Source organism: Phaseolus vulgaris, chromosome 1 (genome assembly GCF_000499845.2).
Source record: "Phaseolus vulgaris cultivar G19833 chromosome 1, P. vulgaris v2.0, whole genome shotgun sequence".
Taxonomy (NCBI): Eukaryota; Viridiplantae; Streptophyta; class Magnoliopsida; order Fabales; family Fabaceae; genus Phaseolus; species Phaseolus vulgaris.
Window position 1 is genome coordinate 26,044,564 of NC_023759.2, and position 25,291 is coordinate 26,069,854.

Consider the following 25,291-nt stretch of genomic DNA (forward strand, 5'->3'; position numbering starts at 1 on the left):
TTCAGTTGGTCTCCGACGAGAGAGGGAGGTTCACCTGCAAAAGACTCTCCGATGCTTAAGTCATTAAGAAAGATGGTGATAAATTTTTAACAAAGAGCTAAGAGTAAGAATATATAATAGAGTTTAGTGTGTTCTTTTACTGAGAGAGTCATCACCTATTTATAGGTCTTGTTGGACTCAGACCATTAAGAAAAATATATTGAATGATTATCATGTGATATAAATAGATTTTATAATAGTAACTATAACCGCTAGTAACCTATAACTTATTTATAGTTTGATTTATGTGTCTTAACTATAATATTAAATGGACAGATATTATCTTATTTATGTACTTTAAATATTATATTATATGAGCGGTTATCGGTATAAATATAGGTGTCGTAATTGAGTATGTACACAGAGAATGAAGCGAGGAAGAAAAGAAAAAGTATGATTGTTTTATAAATCCGAATGAGAATATTTTTGACATTTTACCACCCTATCCGGCGCAGATCCAAACCATGGGATACATAATCATAGAGGTTCAAATGGAGCAAGGAAATATACTTGCAACAGTATGCAAATCTACGTGATAGATTCGATCATACTCTATTTTTACTAAACACCGTGTAAAATACTATATATATATATATTTGTAAGTGTAATTTTTTGATAATAAATTTATACACTCCCAGATCCAGAAATCCATAACATTCCCGGAATCATAAATTTGGAATTTTACTATATTTTGTGATCCAAAATTCTACCGAATTCTATAATTTGGAATGTGAAAAAGCATTTACAAAAATAAAAATCCATAGAAAAAACAGATGTCCAGATCCGAAAACGAAAAAATTTACTTAACTTTGCCTGCGTTCTTTACGATTTTTTTAGGTTAAAGATATTTTTGGAATTTTAAAAACTAATAAGGGCAATTTAGTCTTTGTATAAGACTGTGGGGTGCAGGAAAAAAAACGTGGAGGTGCAGGAAGAAACTTCCCAATTTTAAATGTCCTTTATTCTAAAATTTTCACGATAGAAGAGTCACATTAATTATGGTGATTAAAAGTTTATGTTAATCAATTATCTTATTAGAATAAATTGTTGTGATTCTTATATTGTTGTGTAAGTGATGGATAACCCAATACTATGATGGTTACTCATTGAATCACGTCAATTGGATTGTCACTAGTTTAACGACTTCATTAAATGGAATTTTGTTGTTTTAAATATTCAGAGGAATTAAGTTTTAGAACCCACCGTTGCACTGGGATAGTGTGCATCGTAATTGGGAACATTGTGCTGTCTTTAAACTGGAAGAATAAAAATACAAAACAACAACGGGGTTTGCCAGTTAAGTACGGTTTTATACCAAACGAATGACATCATCTGAGTCACATTTGTAGAACTACAAATACACTAAAAAGCTTTATCCAATTTTTCTCTCAGAAATATATTCTTTCAAATTATTCGACATTGTAAAACACTAAATATATGTGTGAAAATTCAAACTATAGTTTGCCTCGTAGTGAGGAACTATCCTCTTATGCTTCATCCACATTCTATCCTAAGCTAATAATTTATTGTATTTTACACTTTCCATAAAAGTAATAAATGTATAAAGGAAAAATAATCTGGGAGCAAGTGTTTGGTAAAATAATAAATACTTTGACATTCATATCTTATTAAAACATGTCGAGTGTAGTCTGAATGTAAAGGTTTATGGTCTACGCCTCAGGGATTCGTCAGGGAGAAAAAACAGAAAGCAATACTAGAAAGAATCATAGCAGAATTTTATATTCAAAACATATATAATCAATTTAACTTTTTTGTCAAATTTTTTAAAAAAAATGGTTGGAAATAAGTACATTTTAATATAAAACACAATCTAACCCCTATTTTGTGTTGACGAGAGAGATGCTAGTAATACCTACCTGAATTTCCTGGTTCTATAAGTCCCAAGCTTTCTTTAAAAGCATCTGGGATGATTAAAAGGAGAGGTAAAGCTCATGTAGATACTTGCTAATCAGATGGCAACTTAGCTTTCAAAAAGTTGAGTCTGACAATTTTGGTTCCACTGCTACCAGACATGTTAAATACCAATTGCTAAAAAATCAGAAAGATCATCTGACATCTTTTCAGTAATAATCATCATCGTTATAGCCGTATCCATCATCCTCAGGGTAATATGCATCTGCAATATTATTATCAGTGGACAACCCATTTTGATACATCTCCCCCATATCATCTTCGAATTCATCCACTGATCCCATCTCATCGTCATTCTTGTCCTCAAATGACTGTAAGTTGTCATGATTATCTAGGGGCGGATCCAACCGTGCTTTCTTCTCTTTCTTGGGATCATCGGTTTTTTCCTGTTTGAAAATATCAGAAAAAAAGTTAAATTGAGAAAAGTCCATTGTCTTGATTTAAAGAATAGTATAGGTTAATTGTCAGATGACATCTTTCCAAATTTGTCTTTTGAACATGTTGAAATAAAGCAGTAAATCAAGAATGAAATCATGCAGATAAAGCAAAAGCATGTAGGCCTGATTGGACAGGTTTTTCCATAGGAGAAAAATGTTGAAGTACCTTCTCTAACAAACTAAAATTAACTTATGAACAAGTTAAAATTAGTTTTTATAGAAGCTACCATCATTAGCTTCTCTAAAAAGATGATTTTAGAGTATGCATAAGCTAATTTTAAACATAATTCACTTTACTTTTGTATTTTCTTTTTTTGTGAATGTCTATTGAGAAGTTGATCAAAATCATGTTTTAATTAGGAATATTTTCTGGTGTTAGTGGAACTCAAAGTGTATCAGTATTACATGTGATATAAAGCAAATCAGTTCTAGAGAGAATTACCAGTTCATTAAATAATTCACCCAGGCGATCAAAATTGACTTTAGATTTCAGACTCTGCAATTGCTGCACAAGCAAACAAGTAGTTTTAGTAATATATAAACAATTTCGGAAGATCTTATGTTGATAATTAAAAAAACTAAAATGAGTCATATATATATTGCTCAAGGATTTGATCAATAAAGCTGAACGCACATAATAAAACAAACTCAACCGTTGAGAATTGACACATTACCTCATCTCAGAAGATACAACAACGAAGCCTTAAATCCAAATGCTCAATGAGCACGAGAATACAAGGTCAAAGCAACTGTGATTACTTCAACACCACTCAATGCTTCGAAAGACTTTCCTATCATATTTTCCCTTTTTTAAGTTTTTACCTCTAAAGTTGTTATAGTTACTTGACTACAGATGGAAACAAGAAATAATTTTATTGATAACAATCATATGAACTACATTTTGGATTCCTCAATCATATTGTAGTAAGTGGTTTTATACCTAACTCATTCTCATAAAACCAACGTGTAAGGTAAGAATTACACCTCACTTATGGGATCTTCAATGCACTCCCTCACGCTAAGGAATGAATGTCTCAAGCATGAGATTGGATATTTATAAATGGTCTAACAAAAATCTGATACTGCTAGCATAATAGCTCCAAAGAACTTGATTAGAATAGGTTCTGAATGACTTCTATACCATCTTAGGAAGTGGTTTTGTAAGATGAGGATTTCACCCCGTTTATATATATATATATATATATATGTATATATATTATGTATATATGTATATATATTATGTATATATGTATATATATTATGTATATATGTATATATATTATGTATATATGTATATATATATTATGTATATATGTATATATATATTATGTATATATGTATATATATATTATGTATATATGTATGTATCACTAACAAAAACAATTAATCTCTATAAAAAACAAACAAAATATGCATGAATAAATAATAACCCATTCATGATTATGTGATATCACTACACAGAGAGAACTTTGTTTCATCTTAAAACATTATACTCTCACCCATAACAGGCAACAAAATCCTTCAATGAAAAGGTGTTATCTAAGTCATCCTATATCTATTTATTGCAGGAATAGAACATATTGTATCAACTTATCTCAAGAACCATAAAATGTCATCTCTAAGTCATTATTAGTGAATCTTCATTATTCCAAATAGCAACGTAGTCCTCTACCCTTGATGTGGTCTAATCTTGATTGTCCCTTGAGAGTCCTCTGAATGTACTGAGTCCAGTGCAAATAATATCAATCGTATCCATCACATTTGGAAGATCATTAGGACATAGGGATGATTTTCAGCTTAGACAATGCAAAATAATACCAAATAAAATGGAACCCGTTGGCCAAAAAAAAAATCTCAAATCTACTCAAAACAAAACCACCCCCTCGGAATGGACTAAAGTTTCGGACTGAGGTTGTCTGTGGTAACAATGATGAGTGGGTCTCGCTTGAATATGTTGCTTAGGCTACACATGTCGGTACTGGTGGCAATGGCAACTCTTCTAACAACGTTCTGATTGCCAACAAGGGGTGCGCCTCTCAAGCCCACCCTTGGCCTCAATGGCTGCGATGGGGTGGCCAGTGACAGTACATCCTTGTTTTGTTGTTTGCATGACAATGGAAATTGAGCTTCAAAGGTCAAGAACTCTGCTACCAACTTGAACTAGGCAGGGAAACCAGATATAATTTTATTGATAACAATCCCAAATTACATTCTTAGCTTTTCTATTTTGTAACAATCAATCTCTATAATAAGGAAACAATATATGCATGAATAAATAAGATTATATAGATATTTTATCTTAATCAATATAGAGATCTCGAAGCTTTGTTCATCTCAAAAAACCGCTATTTGAAATAATTCACTTACCATATTGTTGATGTATGTATCAAGCTTAATAGTTCTGGACCATAGAGGTCGTCATCAAAAGATCCACCTGCCTTCTGACTCGCCACTGCCAATATAAGCATGTGTAGTTCATACACCAAGTCCTAGCAAGACCTGCTCACCACCGCTGGCACAAACAGCTTCACAAAGACCCCATGAGTCCATCCTATGGGGCAATGACTTCCCTTTGTTCCAAATTTTGTTTAGAGTAGTGTGTGTTCAATACGAAACAAGGTTCTCTATATTACTCAAGGACTTTCTTGGAATAGAGGTTGCTTAGTTCAAGTTTACCTAATAACAAATTTAGTAATATCTCAGAATATGGGTTTTGACCCAATTCAACCCTCCAATTGCAAGAAAGGGGTTACTCCACTTACACTAATTTGTCCTTATATTACTCAATACAGAATTTGGAATTTTTCCAATACACCCAACACTGTTGCGCTTGGTGCAAGGATAATAGGATGGGTGTTTCTTCTTGCACCCCTACATTTTTAAAAATACCAACATTACCCTTGCCATTTTTATTTGAAATGGCACCATTGATGGCTTCGCTTGTTTTTCTTGGTTGATAATTGGTACTTGTGGAGTTGTGGCTGCCGTTTTGAAGTGTTGGTTGGCCTTTTGAGGTGAGAACTGAGGTTTTTTCAAGAGGGTTGGGTGGTTATGGGGTTTAGAGGTTCCCAGAAATCCGGTTTCGTGACTGTATTACAGACTAAGCAATCTGCAAGTAATCACCCAAAAACACAAGCTCATCCGACCAAAAAATTGCACAGAACCTCATCCAACAAAAACAACACAAAATAGGAAAAAAACAACACAATAACCAATACCGAATTGCCAAATCCGGGAACAGTATGGAACAGTAATTTCGGTATCATTCCGGATCCTCCTCTTCGTTTAGCTTATATATATAGACTGCTCAATCTAGTAGTGCCATAATATTGGCTTACGGATTCATTGATCCGCCAAAAAAATGGAATACATATTCCTGAAACAAAAAAAACTACACACCTCTCCCAGTGAAAACCCATCGCGAATGCCAAATAACAACCACCAAGCCGCTGGAAACCTACCTGTTGCACAAAACAACGAGAAAAATCCAACCCAAGGCACCGTCGCTCGTTGACACACTTCCAATAGCTATGTGGACAGAAAATTGTAGAGAAGGGAGAAAGAAACGTTGTGACGGTGGTGGTATGCTGCCTTTAGGGTTTTTAAAATCTCCAAGGATAATTTAGTAATTACACATGAATGTAAGGGAGTAGGAAGAAAAATGTAGGGATACAGGAAGAAACACCCTAATATGACAGGTGATCTAATAACAAACATACGACAGGTTCTGAAGCTGTCATATAATATGGGTTTAGGTTTAACTCAATCCCACCAACAAGCTTCTGAGAAGTGGGATTTGGGCTTTACCCAATAATGTGAAAGTAGAGTCTCTTGTATTGAGAACTCTTAATCAACTTCAAGGCAGAGGAAAAATAATCGTATTCCTCAATTCAAAAAGACTGCATATATCTTAATATATAGACTAAACTACACCAATGTTAAAATCTCCTGAATAAGGAAACTAGGAATTTAAATAATTCATACAGCCGAGAAATATATACAGAACATTTCTGCAATGTCTAAGAAATATGTTTCTAATTTGGATTTATTTATTATGTTTTATGAATTTTATACATTTGTAAATATTTATCTTACACGCATCACATCGTCTTATTTTTAAAATAATCACATTTTTGTATCAGATATGTGTATAGATTCCTGTTATTTTTATACAAATATACAATGGTAATTGGACTGTAACAGTATAGAGAAAATGCATGTCTGTTATTGAATAGATAAATACCCTTTTTTTATTAGACATTTGGCCGAAAGCCTCTGCAGCAGATTGAGCTGGCCCCATATTTTTTGCCTCATTGGCTCGTCTCTGTTTCATTTCCTGAAATAGAGTATTTAACAAACCAAAAAAGATTATAAGCTTGAAGTCTTGCAGCATGAATCGTACAATGTAAACAACAAAAAACAAGGTATAACTATTGGATCCACTCTACAGCCATTAAAATGTATAGTATACTCGATTTGAAAGTAAAACAATTACAAAAACGTTGTAAATCACAAATTGAATTCAATGCATTTGCCAAACTCACTAACTTCCTAGAGTGGCTGCTTCAAATTTTCCCATGCATCTCAGGCTTCCATTTCATTAGTCTCTAGTTTATATACAAGTAAAAAGTAAATAGGTGAGATTTAACTTATGCATTGTCATAACCTTCTTATTTACTTTTTCTATATGGAGAGAAGTTTGTCCAAACAAGGTCACACTATACAATTCCTAGGCCAGAAATTCTTCGTATCTCAATGATCTAATCCCTTTTGATATTCAAATCGGTTACAACTCAACAAAGTACACTTTATTATTACATTGACTAATATACGGCAGGGGAAGGGGGTCTTCAGGTGCTAGAAATCAAGTTCTCCCTTCATCAAACCTTGGATCTCTAAACAACTAATAGCACCTCATTCCTGACATTAGCACTGCAGCAATGACAATCTATCACTTAACAAGAACAGAAACAGCAAACATCAAATAAATGCACACCAACATTGGGAAGCTAATAGAACACCCAATTAATGGTTCAGTTTTATCAACAATCATGGGGGAAAAAGTGCTTAAGCTTTAAAAAAAACAATTCCAGATCTTGTAGCTCCTCAGAGACTCAAAATAGAGAGTCCCTTCCAAACCACAACACATTATATGCATATAAACCTGGGACCTTCAAAACATGGCTGAGGATAAATTTGTTGCCTTCCCCGGGGGGAATTAAACCTTCCAGGTCATGGAATTCTCTGGAGAAAGTTTTACATGTAAAATCAATATACAGTGTCTTTTCTAATATTCTTAGCAGCGTCCATACTTCCCTGGATTCAAGTTTAGACAAACTGAGTTTTCAGTTGTACTGACCACTTTCCCAAAATTTTATATTATAGCTTATACATTCCCAACTAAGGCCAAAACATGAGCAACATACTAGTAATAGTTATTATTAAGTAGTGAGTTTAAGCCTAACTCATCCTCACAAAACTTGGCTAGTGAGGTGAGAACTGTCCCCACTTATATACTATAAATTAGTCTTATTTTTAATCAATGTTTGATCTCCAATACACACCCTCACACCGAGGTATGTACATCTTGTGCTTGGGTCTAGATATTCGTGAGTGGTCCGGTAGTAGCCCAATAACGAGTGACATGATAGACCCATCAAACCTTGCTAGGATGGACTCTGATATCATATTAAAAAGTGAGTTTAAGTCTAACTCATCCTCACAAACAACTTGTGAGGTAAGGATTACGTATCTCCAGTTGATATAGGATCTCCAACAATTATAAATTGATAAGGATCCACCCTACCAACATAAACAATTGTAACACTTGCAACATTGCTAACCATTCAATTGTGATAAGACATTGTTTAGGAACATTAAATTTCAACTATATTCGCTACTGATAAGCCAAAATCTAAAATACAATAGTTTTAATGGATATCATATTTTATGCTAATTAAACATCGAACGAAGTAACAAAGCATAGATTAAAATCAAACTGATGTGACACTTTTTGACATGGTTTATGTAATGAAAGATAAAAATCTAACTGCATTTCATGAAATTTTTATCTCAAGTTACTTGTGGTATAATTTCACACTAAGAATGTCTCAAAAAAAAAATATTCAGAAAGAACCTTTCTGGATTTTGCAACTGCCTCAGAAGCAGATGCAGCAAGCTCTCTTGCTGCAAGTAAATCCTCTGAACAGTTCTCAAAATTTGCCTCAAAAGCTTTCTTATTAGCTGCTGCAATTGCTTCCTTGGCTGCCTGCTCCTGAAAGAAAAGATGAAGCTTGAGTGAGATACAATGCAGATTAACCTTCCAAATAAAGCCAAACAGAAAACCAAGGACAAGCAGAAGTACAAGTAACAAGCACCCATTTCCGAATTTCAACTTCAAACCATGATACAAAATGAAAAAAGAAACTGAAAGAAAATTATCTAGCACAACTAGAAAAAAATAGATGATACCATTTCTTTACCTCAAGATACTCCCGATTTGCTGCTTCCCATAGTATCTTCTTGATATGTCTCCCCTCCTCATCATGAATGTATAAATCAACGTCTTGATCATCAATATCAGATAAAGTTTCTGATTCATCTTCTCTAAATGAATCATCATATTCATATTTACCATCTTTAGTGGCCTCATGGGCAACATTAGCCCCTAAAAGCATTTTGGAGCAATTAGTAAAGAATACAGAGAAAATTTAACATGATAGCAAGAGTGAATGAAATAAGAGCACCCACCATACCTTCTGGCACACAGGCAGGAAAATCTTCTGCGTGGTTCTTAAACTGGTCATTTGATGCATTTGCTAACTAACCAAAAGAACCAGAAAAAATATAAATATTTATAAGTTGTAAATGCTTATGACTCTTCTAAAATTTATAAGCCAAATTGTTCGCAAAAACATACAGCTGTCTGGAAATTGGAATTTATTTAAGATGCCCATAAATATGGACCATTGCTTGAAGAATGGTTTCATATAGGATAAAGAACTAAATGAAAGTTAAAGTTTGTACTTGGTCACATTTTTGTAAATGCTGCATTTCTCAGGACTATTCTTGCTAAAGAGGGGTTACAATATCATGATATCAACTAGACAATGTGTGAACATGTGCACAATAAGAGAATTTATTCACCTGAAATGGCTAATTTCTAAGGCCTCTCGTACTCTTTTGATGGATGCATTCAGTTATAAGTACAATATTAATGGGATCTGATCGGTACAATGTAAGGAACTAAAGTATGGGTTTGATGTTCTGTTACAATTCGGCACCAGTATGTTTGCTCTGGAGTGAGTTTGTGGACATAGATTATCTTTTCTCTTTCAAGATGAAACTCAATTTAAAAAAGTATTATGAATATAGACCCTATTTAGTTCTTGAATTGTTAGACTACTCCAATTATATCAATTCTTTTAGCGATTTAACTATACGACAATACAATTAATTTTGCTTCTTTCTGTACAAGCAAGCCCTAGTGAATATTGTGAATCTTTTAATGCAAAATGTTAAAACAGAGAAAAGGAAAAATTAAAAAGGATACTTGAAAACGAAATGCAAAATACCACACAATACCAAGTCAAGGAATACTTACATCACATGCTTCATCAACACTCTCTTCAAGAAGTGCTCTTTTCATTCTTTCCCGCTCAGCACGCTGAAATGCAGGAGGATCCAAACCACCACCAAGTCCACCAGAGAGCTTATCGAACTGTGAGTATATCAATAAGTTCAACAGTCAATGCCAAATGGCAATCTGGCTTCAAAACGAAACCATCTTGAGAAGAAGGAAAGTACTCACTTCCTTATAGCATTCTTCGCACAATCCAAGAGCAAAATGGGACGCCCCACTATCCTTGTGCTCACATAGTAGATCTTTTGAAATACACCCTCTGAGTTCACCTTCTGCCATTACCGTTGGATTTTTTTCATGTTCCTTTGCCATGGTATCCAACTCCTCAACCTAAAAGGTTCATGAAAAATGTTTACTCACTGTCAGATCTAAGATAGTGAATTTAACTACAGGCCTTAAAACACACTAAAAATCAAAATAGACAATAGCATTAAAAGGAAGTAGAAACATACTGTCAAGCTAGAACATTCCGTATTTTCAAATTCAACCAATCGTTTGGTCAATGTTGCTTCACACACATGGACGATTCTAAGCTGCATTGAAAATTAGTAAATCAAGGGACATCTAATATAAGAAAAAATATTAAGGTCAACTAATCTATACAGAAACAATTACAATAGCAAATGTGTATATGCAGAAGATTGTGTCATACGTTACTACTAATATGGCCATTCGCTTCAAGAATAGAAATTCTTAAACACAAACAGGATGAAAAACGTAATACTAAAATACAAAGGATTTTGTATGACATCTACAATTATTTCAGCACACGATACACAAGCATAAATCAACCTTGGTACAGATAATAGGAATTGTTGTAACTGCTTGTCAAGATTTTTTATTTTTCTGAAAAAGACAAAACAGAAGATGATGGAGAGAGGGAAGAGGTTGAATAGAAAATGAGAGTATATAGTTATATTTATCTAGTAAAAGGGTAAAATGGGGTAAGCAAATGTGTAACCATCGCTATAGTGAATATGACATACAGAATAGACAATAAGCGAATGTGCCATCACATTTATAACAGTTAAAGGGTAAAATAGCCAAAACAAATGTGTACACCAAAATGAAGCGACCCTATTGTTATGATGATTATTAATTATAAATAAAATAACAAGAAAAAAATATAATTTTAGTCCTTGTAATCTATTACAAAGAAACAAAATAAAAAAATAACTTTTATGGACCACACCCAAAAATAATATATTTTCAAGACCAAACATACACTTATTATGACCCAAAAATATAATCATGTTAGATATCATACTTAAAACGTGTTAAATATGTAACTAGCTGTTACTAGAAATTAGGGAAGCAATTACCAAAATTTAGATTTGATTTATTCTTGTGTATTTATGACTGACTCTATGACACCCATTAAATGTGATTATCAATAAGACCCTTGTAAACAAAACAACTAAACATACAACACAACATTCACACATATTCCTTCAATATGATATCGATAGTTGAGGTTCTTTCTCTTTATCCTTTGTCTGAGTTAATGCTCATTCTTGGGTGGATTGTACCAGTGATCACACGAGCCTCTTTTTCCATGTCACTGCCACTACTCTCTAGTATGCCTCCGAAACCTGACCCAACATCTTCTAACAAGTGTCAAATGCCCCTCCCCCCACCAATTGTCACACATACTCCCTCATGCAGCTTCTCTTTGGTGCATGTCCCATGTGACAGCAACATATCACAGCATGAGCCCTTTTTAGATGACCATTGCGTCACCCTATCACTTATGCTCCTTAATCCTTGCCTCTTAAACCTTGGATACATGACTCGGATGTTTTTGGTCGTATTTGGACCCTTTGCCTTTTGTTAGCTTGGTAGATGACTCTTAAATGAAAGTTGAAGGCATTGGCAAAGTCATCCCATTCCTAACAGTGGAAAGAAATAGATGAAATATATTTCTGAGATTTCTTACAAATGTGATTACAGTCTCTATTTATAGACTGTTTTACAACCTAATTAAAGAAAGAAATAATAGACAATGAAAGCCAGAAATAATGAGTGTTTAAAGCTGTACAAATCAAATAAAATCAAATCACTACCAAATCTGTCCTAATAAATATAAAATGGAATCTGCACTTAATTATAACATAATTCTCCTGATTATGCAACACTCCCCCTCAAGTTGGTGAATGTATATCTATCATTCCCAACTTGCAAGTAAGATCTTCGAATTGTTTTGTGGAAAGTCCCTTAGTAAACATATCTGCCAATTGGAGTCTTGAAGGGATGTACTCAGTGGCTATAAGACCATCATCCAACTTCTCTTTAATAAAGTGTCGGTCTATCTCTACGAGCTTTGTTCGATCATGTTGAACCGGATTGTGTGCAATACTGATAGCGGACTTATTATCACATGCCAAACCCATAGGAGCTTCATATTTTATTTTTAGGTCATCAAGTATAATCTTCATCCATAAGAGTTCACACACCCCTTGAGCCATGGCTCTAAATTCTGCCTCTGCACTTGATCTTGCAACTACATTTTGCTTCTTGCTCCTCCATGTCACCAGATTTCCACCCAAGAACATGCAGTAGCCTGTGGTGGATCTCCTATCAACAATCGATCCTGCATAGTCAGCATCAGTATATACTTTCATGGATAAGTTTTCCCCCTTTTTGAATAGCAATCCTTTTCCTGGAGAGGCTTTTAAGTACTGAATAATTTTATCTACTGCCTGCAAGTGTCTTTCTCTTGGATCATGCATAAATTGACTAACCACACTAACTGCATAGGCTATATCTGGCCTAGTGTGTGAAAGATAAATGAGTTTTCCCACAAGTCTTTGATATTGTGTCTTCTCCACTTTTGGGTTTTCCTCATCATTCCCAATCCTATGATTTTGCTCTATTGGCACTCCAGTGGGCTTACAACCCAACTTACCAATCTCTTTGAGAAGATCAAGGATGTATTTCCTTTGAGAAATAAAGATGCCCTGTCTCGAGTAAGCAACCTCTATCCCAAGGAAGTACTTCAGCTTCCCAAGATCCTTCATTTCAAATTGAGCAGCTAGTCTCTCCCTCAAATTTTGTTTTTCAATCTCATCATCACCTGTAATAATCATATCATCTACATAGACCAAAAGTAGAGTGAGTTTACCATTCTGAGAATGTTTTATAAACAGAGTATGGTCACCTTGGCTTTGTCGGTACCCCAAAGATACCATAGCTTGAGTAAACCTTCCAAACCAAGCACGAGGTGATTGTTTAAGACCATATAGGGCCTTCTTAAGTCTGCACGCCTTATTCCCTTCATTAACAATACCATAACCAGGTGGAATCTCCATGTATACTTCTTCCTCCAAGCTTCCATGCAAGAAGGCATTTTTAACATCAAATTGATGCATTGCCCAACCAAAGTGTGCTGCCAGGGAGAGAATAATCCTGACGGTATTCATTTTTGCCACTGGAGCAAAAGTCTCCTCATAATCGATCCCATAGGTTTGAGTGTACCCTTTTGCAACCAACCTTGCTTTATACCGATCGAGTGTGCCATCAGACTTATACTTAACTGTGTATATCCACCTACAACCCACTGCTTTCTTATCTTTTGGTCTCTCTACAATCTCCCAAGTCTCATTCCTTTCTAACGCGCTCATTTCTTCATTCATGGCTCGAATCCAGTTCTCATCTTTTAAGGCTTCTTGTACCGATGAAGGGATTTTGATAGAATCAATAGCTGAAAGAAAACTCTGGTGCTGCATAGAAAGTTTTTCTGTAGACACAAATTGGGATATAGGATATTTGGCACAAGATCTTTTTTCTTTTCTCAAGGCAATAGGTAAATCATTTAGGTTAGGTTCAAAAGCAGTATTTAAGGTGTCCTCAAGAGTCTCACTGGTATGAGTTCTTACCTCCGGTTCAGACAATTGAAGTTGCTGTTCGACCAGGACGGGTTCTTGTTGCCTTCGCTGATATTGTTTTCCAAAATATTTGTCTTCATTATTCTTCTCTGGTAATGATGTTGGTGCAGGGTCTTTGTCATCCTCCCTAAGAACGAAATCCTGCAACAAAGGAAAAGGTGGCAACTCAAGGTCCTCAGCTTCTTGAATACTCTCCCCCTGAAGCTGAGAACTAGGAAAGAAAGACTCTGTTTCATGGAAGGTGACATCTTTGGAAATATACACTTTACGACTTTGAGGATGATAACATTTGTACCCCTTTTTGTTGGGGGCATAACCGATGAAGACACATTTGATGGCACGAGGATCTAACTTACCCCGATAAGGACTATGAACATGGACAAAAGCAGGACAACCAAAGACACGATTCTGAAGACTATTCAACATGGGAATAGAAGGATAGAATGTGGTCATAACCTGAATAGGAGTAACACCCTCTAAAACCCGAGAGGGTAATCTATTAATCAAATAAGTGGCAGTCAGGACTGCTTCCCCCCAGTAAGATCTAGGAACAGATGTTTGGAAAAGTAAAGCTCGAGTAACCTCAAGGAGATGACGATTTTTCCTTTCAGCAACCCCATTTTGTTGAGGAGTGTCCACACAGGTTAATTCATGAACAACTCCATTTTCCTCAAGGAACTTGGAAAGGTTTTGGTTCACATATTCTCTTCCATTATCAGAACGCAATCTCTTAATTGGACTTTCAAATTGTGTTTGAATCATTCTGTAAAACTTTACAAACAAGTGAAAAACTTCAGACTTATCTTTCATGAGGAATATCCAAGTAACCCGAGTACAATCATCAATAAATGAAACAAACCATTTTGCACCCGAGATATTAGGAATAGGTGAAGGTCCCCATACATCTGAATGAATAAGATCAAAAGGTTAGAACTTTTATTACCATTGGGAGGAAAAGTTGTCCGATGGTGTTTAGCAAACTGACAAACATCACAATGAAATGACTCAGCAGACACTTTTGTAAATAAAACAGGAAATAAGGACTTTAAGGTACTAAATGGAAGATGACCAAGACGTCTGTGTTGAAGCCATATTTGAGAGGATGACCAAGATTCACGACCTTGCTGAAAATTAGAAGTGTGTGCCTGAAGTCTAGCACCCTTTTTACTTTCTTCATGTTGTAAATAATATAACCCGCCCTGCTCTTTAGCAATTCCAATAGTCTTCCCCGTGGCAAGATCTTGAAAAACACAATGGGAAGGGAAAAATACCACTGCACAATTTAAATCTTGGGTAATCTTTTGAATAGACAAGAGGTTATTGGATAGTTTGGGAACATGAAGCACATTTTTTAAAGGAAATGAAGGTTGAAGGTGAATGTTACCACAACCATTAATGGGGGTAGTGGAACCATTAGCAACAGTAATATATGGCTTACCGGATAAAGTAGTGTAGGATGAAAAAAAAAGAGGAATGAGGTGTCATATGATCAGTAGCACCAGAGTCTATAATCCAGATATTTTCAGTACTAGAAGCATTAAAGGATAAAAAACTAGAACTCTTACCACTCATAGTAAAGGAACAATAGCTAGATGGCTTACTAAGGGAGTCCATGAGAGTTCAAAACCAACTTTGTTCAGATTGGCAAAATTTGATCCTGTTCACGCACAAAAAAAAAAATCCGCTGGAAAAATTTTCCGGTGGCGGTTTCCGGCGAGCAGTGGCAGTTCTGGCGAGCGACGGAAGTGGTGGTCGGTGGTGGTCAATGGCGGTGGCAGTAACGGTCAATGGTGCAAGGTGGTGGTGGTGATCAATGGAGAAAGGATAAGGAAAATAAAAAGTTGCAGCAATGAAGGCTGTCCAACAAAAAAAATAATTGCAGCAATGAAGGCTGTCAAGAAAAATGATTACAGCAATGAAGGCTGTCAAGGAAAATGATTACAGCAATGAAGGCTAAAAAAAAAAATTGCGGAAGCAGAGTCTCCTAGATCAGGAGCTCTGATACCAAGTGGAATGAAATAGATGAAATATATTTCTGAGATTTCTTACAAATGTGATTACAGTCTCTATTTATAGACTGTTTTACAACCTAATTAAAGAAAGAAATAATAGACAATGAAAGCCAGAAATAATGAGTGTTTAAAGCTGTACAAATCAAATAAAATCAAATCACTACCAAATCTGTCCTAATAAATATAAAATGGAATCTGCACTTAATTATAACATAATTCTCCTGATTATGCAACACTAACCTTTACTTAGATTTAATGCATAATGTTACTGGCTGTCATTTAATTTTAGCATCCATTAGCAAGCTAACATGCACCCTTGATTATTCTATTCTTTTTGTTCGTAACTTTGTCTCATATTTAACATATACACGCCAGGAAAAGACCTCCTTTATCATGCCGAAATAGTTGGCGTCTCAGACATTGTTTGGGCTGGATTGTTGTAGTAAGATGATTTGCTAAAGCAGAATAAAGAAATAGATTGACTCGTGAGGTATTGCCACAAGCTTCATAAACTCCAGTTAGTAGTTGGCATATGTCTTCACCAAGTCCTTGAGGTGATCAAGAATTGACTACATATGTAACAAACTAGGTGTATAGGATTTGTATGCTTTAGCTTGAAGGGGAGTGTTGAAAATCAAAATAATATATTTTGTATTTATTGTAATAATAGTAGTTTATAAGCATCAAATCTCTGATTTAGAGGAAACAAAATACCATTATTTATGTACAGTCAATGTAATAATAAGTCTATACTTGCATCCTTTGTGTAACCAAACATGCAGTTTCAGCCTAATCAGGTCTGTTTTCTCTCTTTCAAAGCATAGAGACAATCATTGTGCACTAGGACCCCAAAACAATGGTTTCAATAGGGAGTACACAAATTACCATTATAGAAGAGTCTTGATGGAGGCTATGGTGAATGAGCATATAATGTCTCTTACAAGGGGAAACAAATTGCGAATCATTGGATATTAGTTTTTAAATGACTGGTTTAGATTTTTTTTTTCTCTTTTTCTATCTTTGGACATATTTTAGTTATAATGACCCCCACCCACTCTCTTTTCTCCCAAAAAACAACAGTTGACTTTCAGGTGATGCTAGTTTAAATGGGAGTTCAATGTTCTACACCCAACCAATACAGGATTCTGTTACGGCATTTTGCTGTTTCTGAACTTGACCTCCACAAAAGCATCTTCCACATCCTTGGGTGGCAGCAAATATATGCCTTTTGAAATTACCCAAGAATAACAACAACACCAGAAGAAATCAAGATAAGTAGTCAAGTGTGTATGTGTGTGTTGGTAATAGACAGTAAAACATCCCATTCCACCTAACAATCTCAACATAGCAAAAATAGTTGTGTTCCATGTGACTTGAGAGATCATCAAATTCTAAATAACTCGCACTGATAACACCATCAACTAGGAATTCATGTATACTTCTGCAATAACCAGCTGAACAAGCTTAAAACTTGACTTTGCATTTTTGGGACAAATCTTCTGATAATCAGCAACCAAGCACAGTATTCTGAATTTAGAATCATGTTCTAGATATTCAACGAATATAAATTCCAAAATCCAAGTCTAATATATCCCATAATGTGGCAAAAAAATCTATTGTGTTAATAGATTTAATATGAAATTGTGGCAATTGTATGACTTGCAACGAAGTCCATATGTCTATATCCACTATTCAAGGAAGAAGTGTAAGTTAAAGTTACTTTTAACAAGTGCCTGAAACAGGCTGTATTAATCCAAAAATTCTAGTTCACGTATTTTATTAATTACGTCTCAGACCAGGACAGAACTAATGCCAAAAATTTAAATGTGTAGGAAAAGTGAGTAAATAATAACAATGGAACATATATCAGAAGGGAGACCAGAGAGCATCTGCAATCAAGCATACAATGAATCTCAAAAAGGAATTCAATAAATTATGAATAAAGCATTGAGTATTTCCTTAGTATCTTCTACACTTATGAGGAACTGTACATGTTGTAAAATATACCCTGCTAACAACATAAGACAATAACAATAAAATAAATCACAAGGTAGAAAACTTAATCATTACTTACAATATCGGGTTTAGAGCATTTAATTCCATGTGCAAGAGCAGATATGTATATTGCCGCACCACATAGACCACTAGGTTTCCTACCTGTCTGTTTTCTAGCATTAGTAATTCAACTCACAATAAAAAAAAGTTTCTACTTCACATCCCAAATTAAGGCTTTCTTTGTCCAAACTAAAAACACAACTAAGAACAATGTTAAGATACCTGCATCCAGTCCCGTTTCATGCTTGCAACAATGGTCAGTGCAGTATCAGATACTGCCTTACTCCCTCGCTTAATCAAATCTACATGACATGACATTAATCTATTACTTCTCCTAGCTCAAAGAAAAATAACTGGATAAAAATTAAAATTAAAATATATTAAAACAAAACCAGGTTTAAAATCTGCACAAAAGTAAGATGAACATCTTTTTACACTAAAAGATACAAGTTTGATCATCTGAATTATTTATTCTTTTATCAACAGAAAAATAAAACATAAAATATGAAAGGAAATTCTCATCTCAAATCACAGTAATTTAGATTCATATTCAAATAAACATAAACCAATTAATAATTCCCTTCTATATTCTCGATTTATTTATTGCAGTATCGTAGGTCCAGGGGAATCTTTGTAGGTGAAATAAAGTCTTGCAAGTGAAAACTCTCAAATACAAGGGGAGTATTTATTTGCTAACAATCGTAAATCTTAGAAAGCTTTAGTGGGAAGGACGGTATTACAGGGTGTGTGGATCCGTGTATCATAGGCCAAAATTGCATTTAATCTTCATGCCTATTAATTATCTAAAAAGCTGCACCACTCATTAAAATCAGAGAAATAGTCGCCACTAGGTCTATAAAGGGTTCTTGTTGTCTAAATTCTCTCTAAATGATTTGTTCTCTCTCTCACTCTTTAAATTCACCGCATACAACCAACAAAATGTTTTAGTTATCTGCTTATACAAACTGAGCTGAAAAGCAAACACTCACTTTTAGTATATCTATGAATAAAAAGACTAGGATCAACAGGCTTTTGAACAATTGGGTGCTCTCCAAGCCTCAACACTTCACAAAGCTGCAAGAAAACTGATCCTAGCACATAACTGCACATTGAATTCATGAACAGGAGCGAAGCAACAATCAGAAACACAAAAAACAGGGATACATTGACAAAAAATATAACTAAAATATGGGGGAAATATAACCGGTAGACTCCAGTAACAAAAGAAAAGCATACTCACACATCTATTCTTAAAAAAATTGAAAAATCAATAAGAAGGTACGGCTTATTGTTGTGCCTGCAAGGAAAAAAAAACAATTTCAGCACAAAAAATAAAATGTTGCAATACCACCAGTCTACCAGACTCATTATGATAAATCAAAGGTGAAAAGTGCAATCCATTGAACTCATTGCTCTTCAACCACAGTCATAGAGCACTATTCTCTGACAATTAAATATTCAACAAACATCCTTAACACAGTAGTAGCCACAAAAACAATATCATTACATTCTCATACACAAGTGCACTTGTTATAACATTTACAAAAGATGAAGGAAATTTGGAATTACTGGGTAATGCTAAAATCTCATTTGAGATGTGAGATATTTAGATAAGCCTATAAACACTCTTTCATATATCCCTAAATCAATAAAATCTCCCCTAACTTTGTCTATATCTCCTCCCATCAAAACAAAGTAATGGTTTCAAAAATTTGAAACAACTTCCCTACATCAACTGGAAATTCATTCACAAATTGGAATAAAAATCTCGAGCATAAATTCCAGATCAACTTAAGAACTAAGCTATGTCAGTGTTTCTTCATATATCAACTTCAACACATACTATATGTGCACACAGCTTAATTTTATATCTAATCTAATGAGTTAAGAAAAATAAAATATGTAAACCCAATATAATAGATTGTCCACCCTGAAGAAGACATCAAAATGACTTACGTACAATTCCACAATGTATCCCATGTTTGGTTTTACATTTTTAAAAATAACAGTTCCAGGAAACAATGTTTGAGAAGAGATAAATCGAGGTAGAATATAATGAATATATTTCTCGTGTACACAGAGTGTTCTTATTTATAATGAAGAAGAGATACAATAATAAAGAACTAAATCAATATCGAATAATGGGAAATATTTGACAAGATATTTCCCTATTAAATCATATCATATCTCTCGATTTAATTTAATTAAATCATATCTTTATCTTTAACAAACATATTTTAAATAAAAGTAACATGTTACTCTTTAACTTTTAGAAAATCTGTATAAATATTATCAACGACATTCTTTTATCAACCAAACAAAATATAATCATTCCTAGAAATCATGATTCCCAGGATTCAAGATTCTCATGAATTATGATTCCTACCGAAAAAATTATGTGGTATAAACATCCCATAAAAGTAACAGAATGATAAAACATGGATTTTGTTAGGGAGGCCCCTGGCTTTTCAAAAGTATGGGTAAATCTCATGGGCGCAGTTTTACATTTGCATGTTCTAAGAGACTTTTTTTATTCAGACTCATGGCCAACCAATCACCAAGGCACAACTTGACCGCTTTAGAGCTCAACAAGAAGTACAAAAATGAATGCTTTGAGGTTTATATTAAAATTATTTGAACAGCTTTAAACAGGGGAACTTTAAAATCTCCACATCACATAGTTACTCATGGGTGTGGAGCTATAAAATGATAACTGTATGAAGAATCATTCGAAACTTATGCCCAAAAGAACTCATACCGAAATGCAATATAGAGACAAGCAGCCTGTACTTGCTCTGATTTACGTCCACGGGTGAAATTTCGCTCGAGTGCTATCTTCAATAGGGAAATTCAAGGATTAGTTAAATGAAAAAATTATTTTCAAAAGTGTATAAATAAAATAAAAGCAAGTTTAAAATGAGTTCAGTTGAGAGCGTGACCTACTTTATAAAAGGTCAATGCTTGGTCAGCCATATGTTCATCATGAACTCCAAGGCCCATACTTAGATATTTAATTTCATCATAAGCTGTGAACTCAAAGAAAAGTGGCACATAAGAATACAAAGAAGTACAAGCATGAAATTATTAACAGTAATCAAACTGGTCATTATATAACAAATAAACACTGAAAACAACTATCCAAACGGTAAGGTCATGTCTTCCCTATAACGGCAAGGTCATCCTCCTGCACACTATCAATTGATTGCACAGGCTGTTGGGAACATAAAAATACTAGATTTTCTTATCGTTGAATAAATATTAAACATTAAATTAAAATTTATTCTCGGACTGCAACTTTGGAAGGATTGAGGAACAACCAGAAGAAAATAGCAGAACTTGACAGATTTCAGACTAACACAGTACCATGTTTGATAATTCACCAATTTGAGTGTGGTATTTTATGCATATAAGAGAATTTTAATCAAAAAATACTTAGGAAACCATCATTTCAATTAATCCCAAGAGTGAAATTAGCATGAGAGATTGAGATTTAATAAAGGCATACCTCTATCTAAAGTCCTTTGACGTGACTCAGAGAACTCGCTTTGAACTGTTCTTACATAATTACCTGATAATTTACTCTACAAGACACAAGTCAGGAAACCATGAGAAACAAAAAATTATGTAAACAAAAACAAGGGTAGAATGACATGTAAAACAAAATGGTCGTGGATAAAATAATTAAACTTGAACATCCCAGAAACTTCAGCTCTACTCCCAGTCCTATTAATGTCTTTTATAATGCTCTCCATTGATAGAAGAAGCAAATAATGAATGCACCACAACAATATTTTTAGCCTCTACTTTTTCTTAAGATAAGGACAGGGTCACACACACTCTGCAATAGAAAAGAAGATACTTGCAGGTTTCCAATATAGGACTGCATGGTGGGATCCACCTATTTTTCCTTTCAAAAACCATACTTGCAATCAAATCAAACATAAAAATCAAGCAATCTAAATCCCTATCAGTTCTAAATTGAAATAGGTCAGCCTCTTTCCCTGTAACATGATGTTGTAATTTAAGGGGATCAATCTTAAAATTATCTGCCCAAAAGACCACCATAGCATGTCAAGCTTCAATTACCTGCCCTGCCGCATTCTTGACAAATGTAGGCTCCTCAGCAAAAAAGTAATCTTCCAACACCCTCCCACAGCTTCCACAACATCTGAGAAGCAAAATTAATAAAATACAAATATTTAACAACATTGGAGGCTTCCTCTACACATTCCTAGATCCATAACTAAATAAAAAAAAACAGTTCAAAATTCAATTTGTATAGCATAATGCACAAATGTTATTAGAAAAGTGTCATTCCGTGAATTACTGTGAAAGCACTAAAGATACTCACAAGAAACCGTCATCTAGTCGCTCCCCAGCTACATTTTTGGCACAGTGACTGCAGTACACCATTATGGTCGAAACAAATCTGCAAAGTCAGTGAGATGAAGGCATTGAAATTGATACCAGAACTCAAGTGAAATAAGAGGGAGTTGAAAGTTTTAGAGAATTGGAATAAAATTTGAATTCAATTAGGGTTATTCATTTAGGGGGAGAGGGAGCTAAATCTGCCACATAAATAAATTAGTGATTAAAATTTAAAGAATTAAAATAATCAAAATTATAATTACCTCACTCTAAATCAGTTGATAGAAACTATTTTATCTAAATCAGAGATTTTAATCAACTAGTGTAAACTGTTTTAATTTAATTGAGTCCTAATCCTGGAGAGTATAGCATGCAGTATGATTACTTCATTAATGCAACAAAAGGAAGAAGTAAAGAGGTTTAGGTTTTCTTATGCCCTAAAACATGGTCATTTTTCACCAGCCCAACTTCATTTCAAACCAAACATTACCTAAGCATGCAATGATTGTGTTTCAGGGCCAATTTTATTTATATGACAAATTGCATTGCTATGGTGACTGGTGCATCAATATACAAACTGAAGGTAACTCTTAATGGGACATGTTTACAACTGTTCATCAATAAACAAAAGCTCCCTTGGATAACTGAATTTAACATCAGCACCTTTATCTTCATATAGACCACAACAAAAGCCAAACCGCATGAGCCTTTGAGACTAATCATAAGTAGAAGCACTGACATGAGTCTCAAATACACAATCTTTAACAATAATAGCTACACCATCAGAAGAAAAGTAACACTTGATGTCCATCAGACACAGTATTCCATCTTCAACTTTTTCCTTTTCTTTTATGCAAACAAACTACTACGTAAATATAGTAGCCCTAAACATATACTAGAAGCTGCTAACAGGACAAATTCAACCAAAAAAATGTTGGAATTAAATGATGGAAACAAATCAAAGACTAAATATGATAACGCTATTGAGATTCTATCTACAATTCCCAGTGATCGAAATGGCAATTGAATTTAAAACCAAAGCCTAGGAATGTTCATGTCTCACTTTTCATCTGTGCTATTTTCTTTGACATTAGGCTTCCAATATAGATAACTAAGGTATTCCTAATTGAGCTTAACAACTATGGTGCCAGCTACTGTAGTCCATTATATAGCACCCTTACCAGTCTCGTTTTTATATGTCTTCCGATTGAAGTATATATCTTCTAGAGGAACAAAAGTTGCCACTATTATTTTCAGGTTTCTGCTTCTATTTAGACAGTCTTATAAAAACTTGAAATTGCCACAGCATTGTAGGTGTCTAATTCATGTTCTGGTTTGCCACAGTTCACTGATATTTCTTTGGTTGGCTGCAGCAAATCAAAAAGTTGAGAGAATCACAAATTCAAGAATGGGAAGGGTATATTTATTTGACTGAACCCAGCTACTAATAAATTTTGAAGGATTTTTATTTATTTCTTTAACAACCTCCAGTGTCAATCTAAGATTAAATCATCAGGATATAATAACTGATGCAACTTTGATCAGAACATAACAAACAACTTCACTTTTTTTCTCTCACGTGTTAATTTCAATCCCACTTACAAAGTTTAACTTCGTCATAAGTGCATATGCTGATGAACCCAATCAAAAACAAAAAAAAACAACACTATGCTCGCCTGATGTGAATAATATAAAGAAACAGCTCAAACTTTGTGGACCGAATGCATCATTATAATGTAGTATTTTGCTTCCGACGCAAGATGCAAGACTCAGCAGAGCACACAAAACAAATCATAATAAAAAGTAAAACCGCCAATTTGATCATAATCAAGGAGAAAGACTCGCAACAAAACAGAACTTCCTTCACCTCAAATTTGAGTAGTTCAAAATTCGGGAGGAAAATTGAGTGAGTGACATAGTGAGTGAGGGTTCATCACGCTAGTAAGGATTAAAGTATGGTCACAGTCTCTCCTTAAATTGTCACAAATTATAGACAAATCCAACAGACGCAACCACAATTGCGATTACGTTGTGGCCGCGAACACTGCAAAACTTAGAAATTGCAGCAAAAATCGCAGCGCACACTGGTTTCAAAAACTTTGGAATTACAAAACTTATCGAATTTCATTATCCCCGAGGAATTTCGTTCAATAAACAAACAAACAACGAGAAGAGAGGGAAAACGGACCTGGTGGAAGCAGGCGACGGCGGCTACTCCGGTGGCGGCCTAGGTGGCGGTGGCGGTCCCCGGTGGCGTGACGGAGATAGATGAGGTAAAGGAATCCAATAATAAGAAAACAAAAGACGTGACAGGGAACAGGGAACAGAAGAGAAAAGAAGAGTGAAGGGAGTGAATAGATAGAGAGAAAGAAAGGATTGTGAAGGTTAAAACCAACACACGATCAAAAGTGAGGGGGAGAAGGGCGCGCACACGTTTTATTATAAAAGTTAAAATGTAAGTTACCACTGTCAAAATTTAGCGACTAAATAAACCATATTATTCTAAAATAAATTGCGATTTTGTTTTAATTCACATGCAAATTACATTCAAAAAATACATTTGATATTCAAATTTGTTCAGATGTAAAATTTTCATATTCACAAATTGCATCAAATTTGAATAAATGAGTTAAAAAAAAAATCTTATAACATAAAACGATGGGGATCTTCTTTTAACGTCTATGAATACTAGTGTAAAACAATATAAAAAATAAAAATATAGTAATACAAAAGTATGAAAAATCAATAATTATTTAATTATTTTTAAGTTGAGGAGTTACATAATATTTTTAATTATAAATGGTATAATTATGCATTTATATATTTTTATACAAAAGTAAGATAAAAAAAAGTAAAATAGTTTTATTGAAAAAATAACCTCAGATACAGTATCTTTTATATAAAGATACAGATAATAGCATA

The 25,291-nt window shown here is 34.3% G+C and overlaps 1 protein-coding gene across 4 annotated transcripts; it reads right to left on the reverse strand.

Moving 5' to 3' along the window:
- Nucleotides 1–1,754: 1,754 nt before the first annotated feature.
- On the reverse strand, nucleotides 1,755–24,779 carry LOC137813815 (transcription factor IIIB 60 kDa subunit-like). Of its 4 annotated transcripts, none has more exons than XM_068616254.1 (20): nucleotides 24,558–24,779; nucleotides 23,551–23,736; nucleotides 22,353–22,430; nucleotides 22,088–22,169; nucleotides 21,507–21,582; nucleotides 20,945–21,027; nucleotides 20,760–20,836; nucleotides 19,242–19,298; nucleotides 18,991–19,103; nucleotides 18,224–18,303; nucleotides 18,021–18,103; nucleotides 10,503–10,578; nucleotides 10,219–10,380; nucleotides 10,012–10,128; nucleotides 9,164–9,230; nucleotides 8,891–9,075; nucleotides 8,545–8,682; nucleotides 6,652–6,744; nucleotides 2,851–2,913; nucleotides 1,755–2,357 (listed from the first exon to the last, which is right to left on the reverse strand). In XM_068616254.1, the coding sequence occupies exons 3-20, from the start codon at nucleotides 22,412–22,414 to the stop codon at nucleotides 2,121–2,123; spliced, it is 1,851 nt and encodes a 616-aa protein (XP_068472355.1). In that variant the 5' UTR covers nucleotides 22,415–22,430; nucleotides 23,551–23,736; nucleotides 24,558–24,779; the 3' UTR covers nucleotides 1,755–2,120. The 4 variants fall into 4 exon arrangements, with proteins under 4 accessions (XP_068472355.1, XP_068472353.1, XP_068472354.1 ...); XM_068616252.1 differs by having other exon boundaries at nucleotides 10,503–10,583; nucleotides 18,021–18,107; XM_068616253.1 differs by lacking the exon at nucleotides 23,551–23,736.
- Nucleotides 24,780–25,291: the final 512 nt, after the last annotated feature.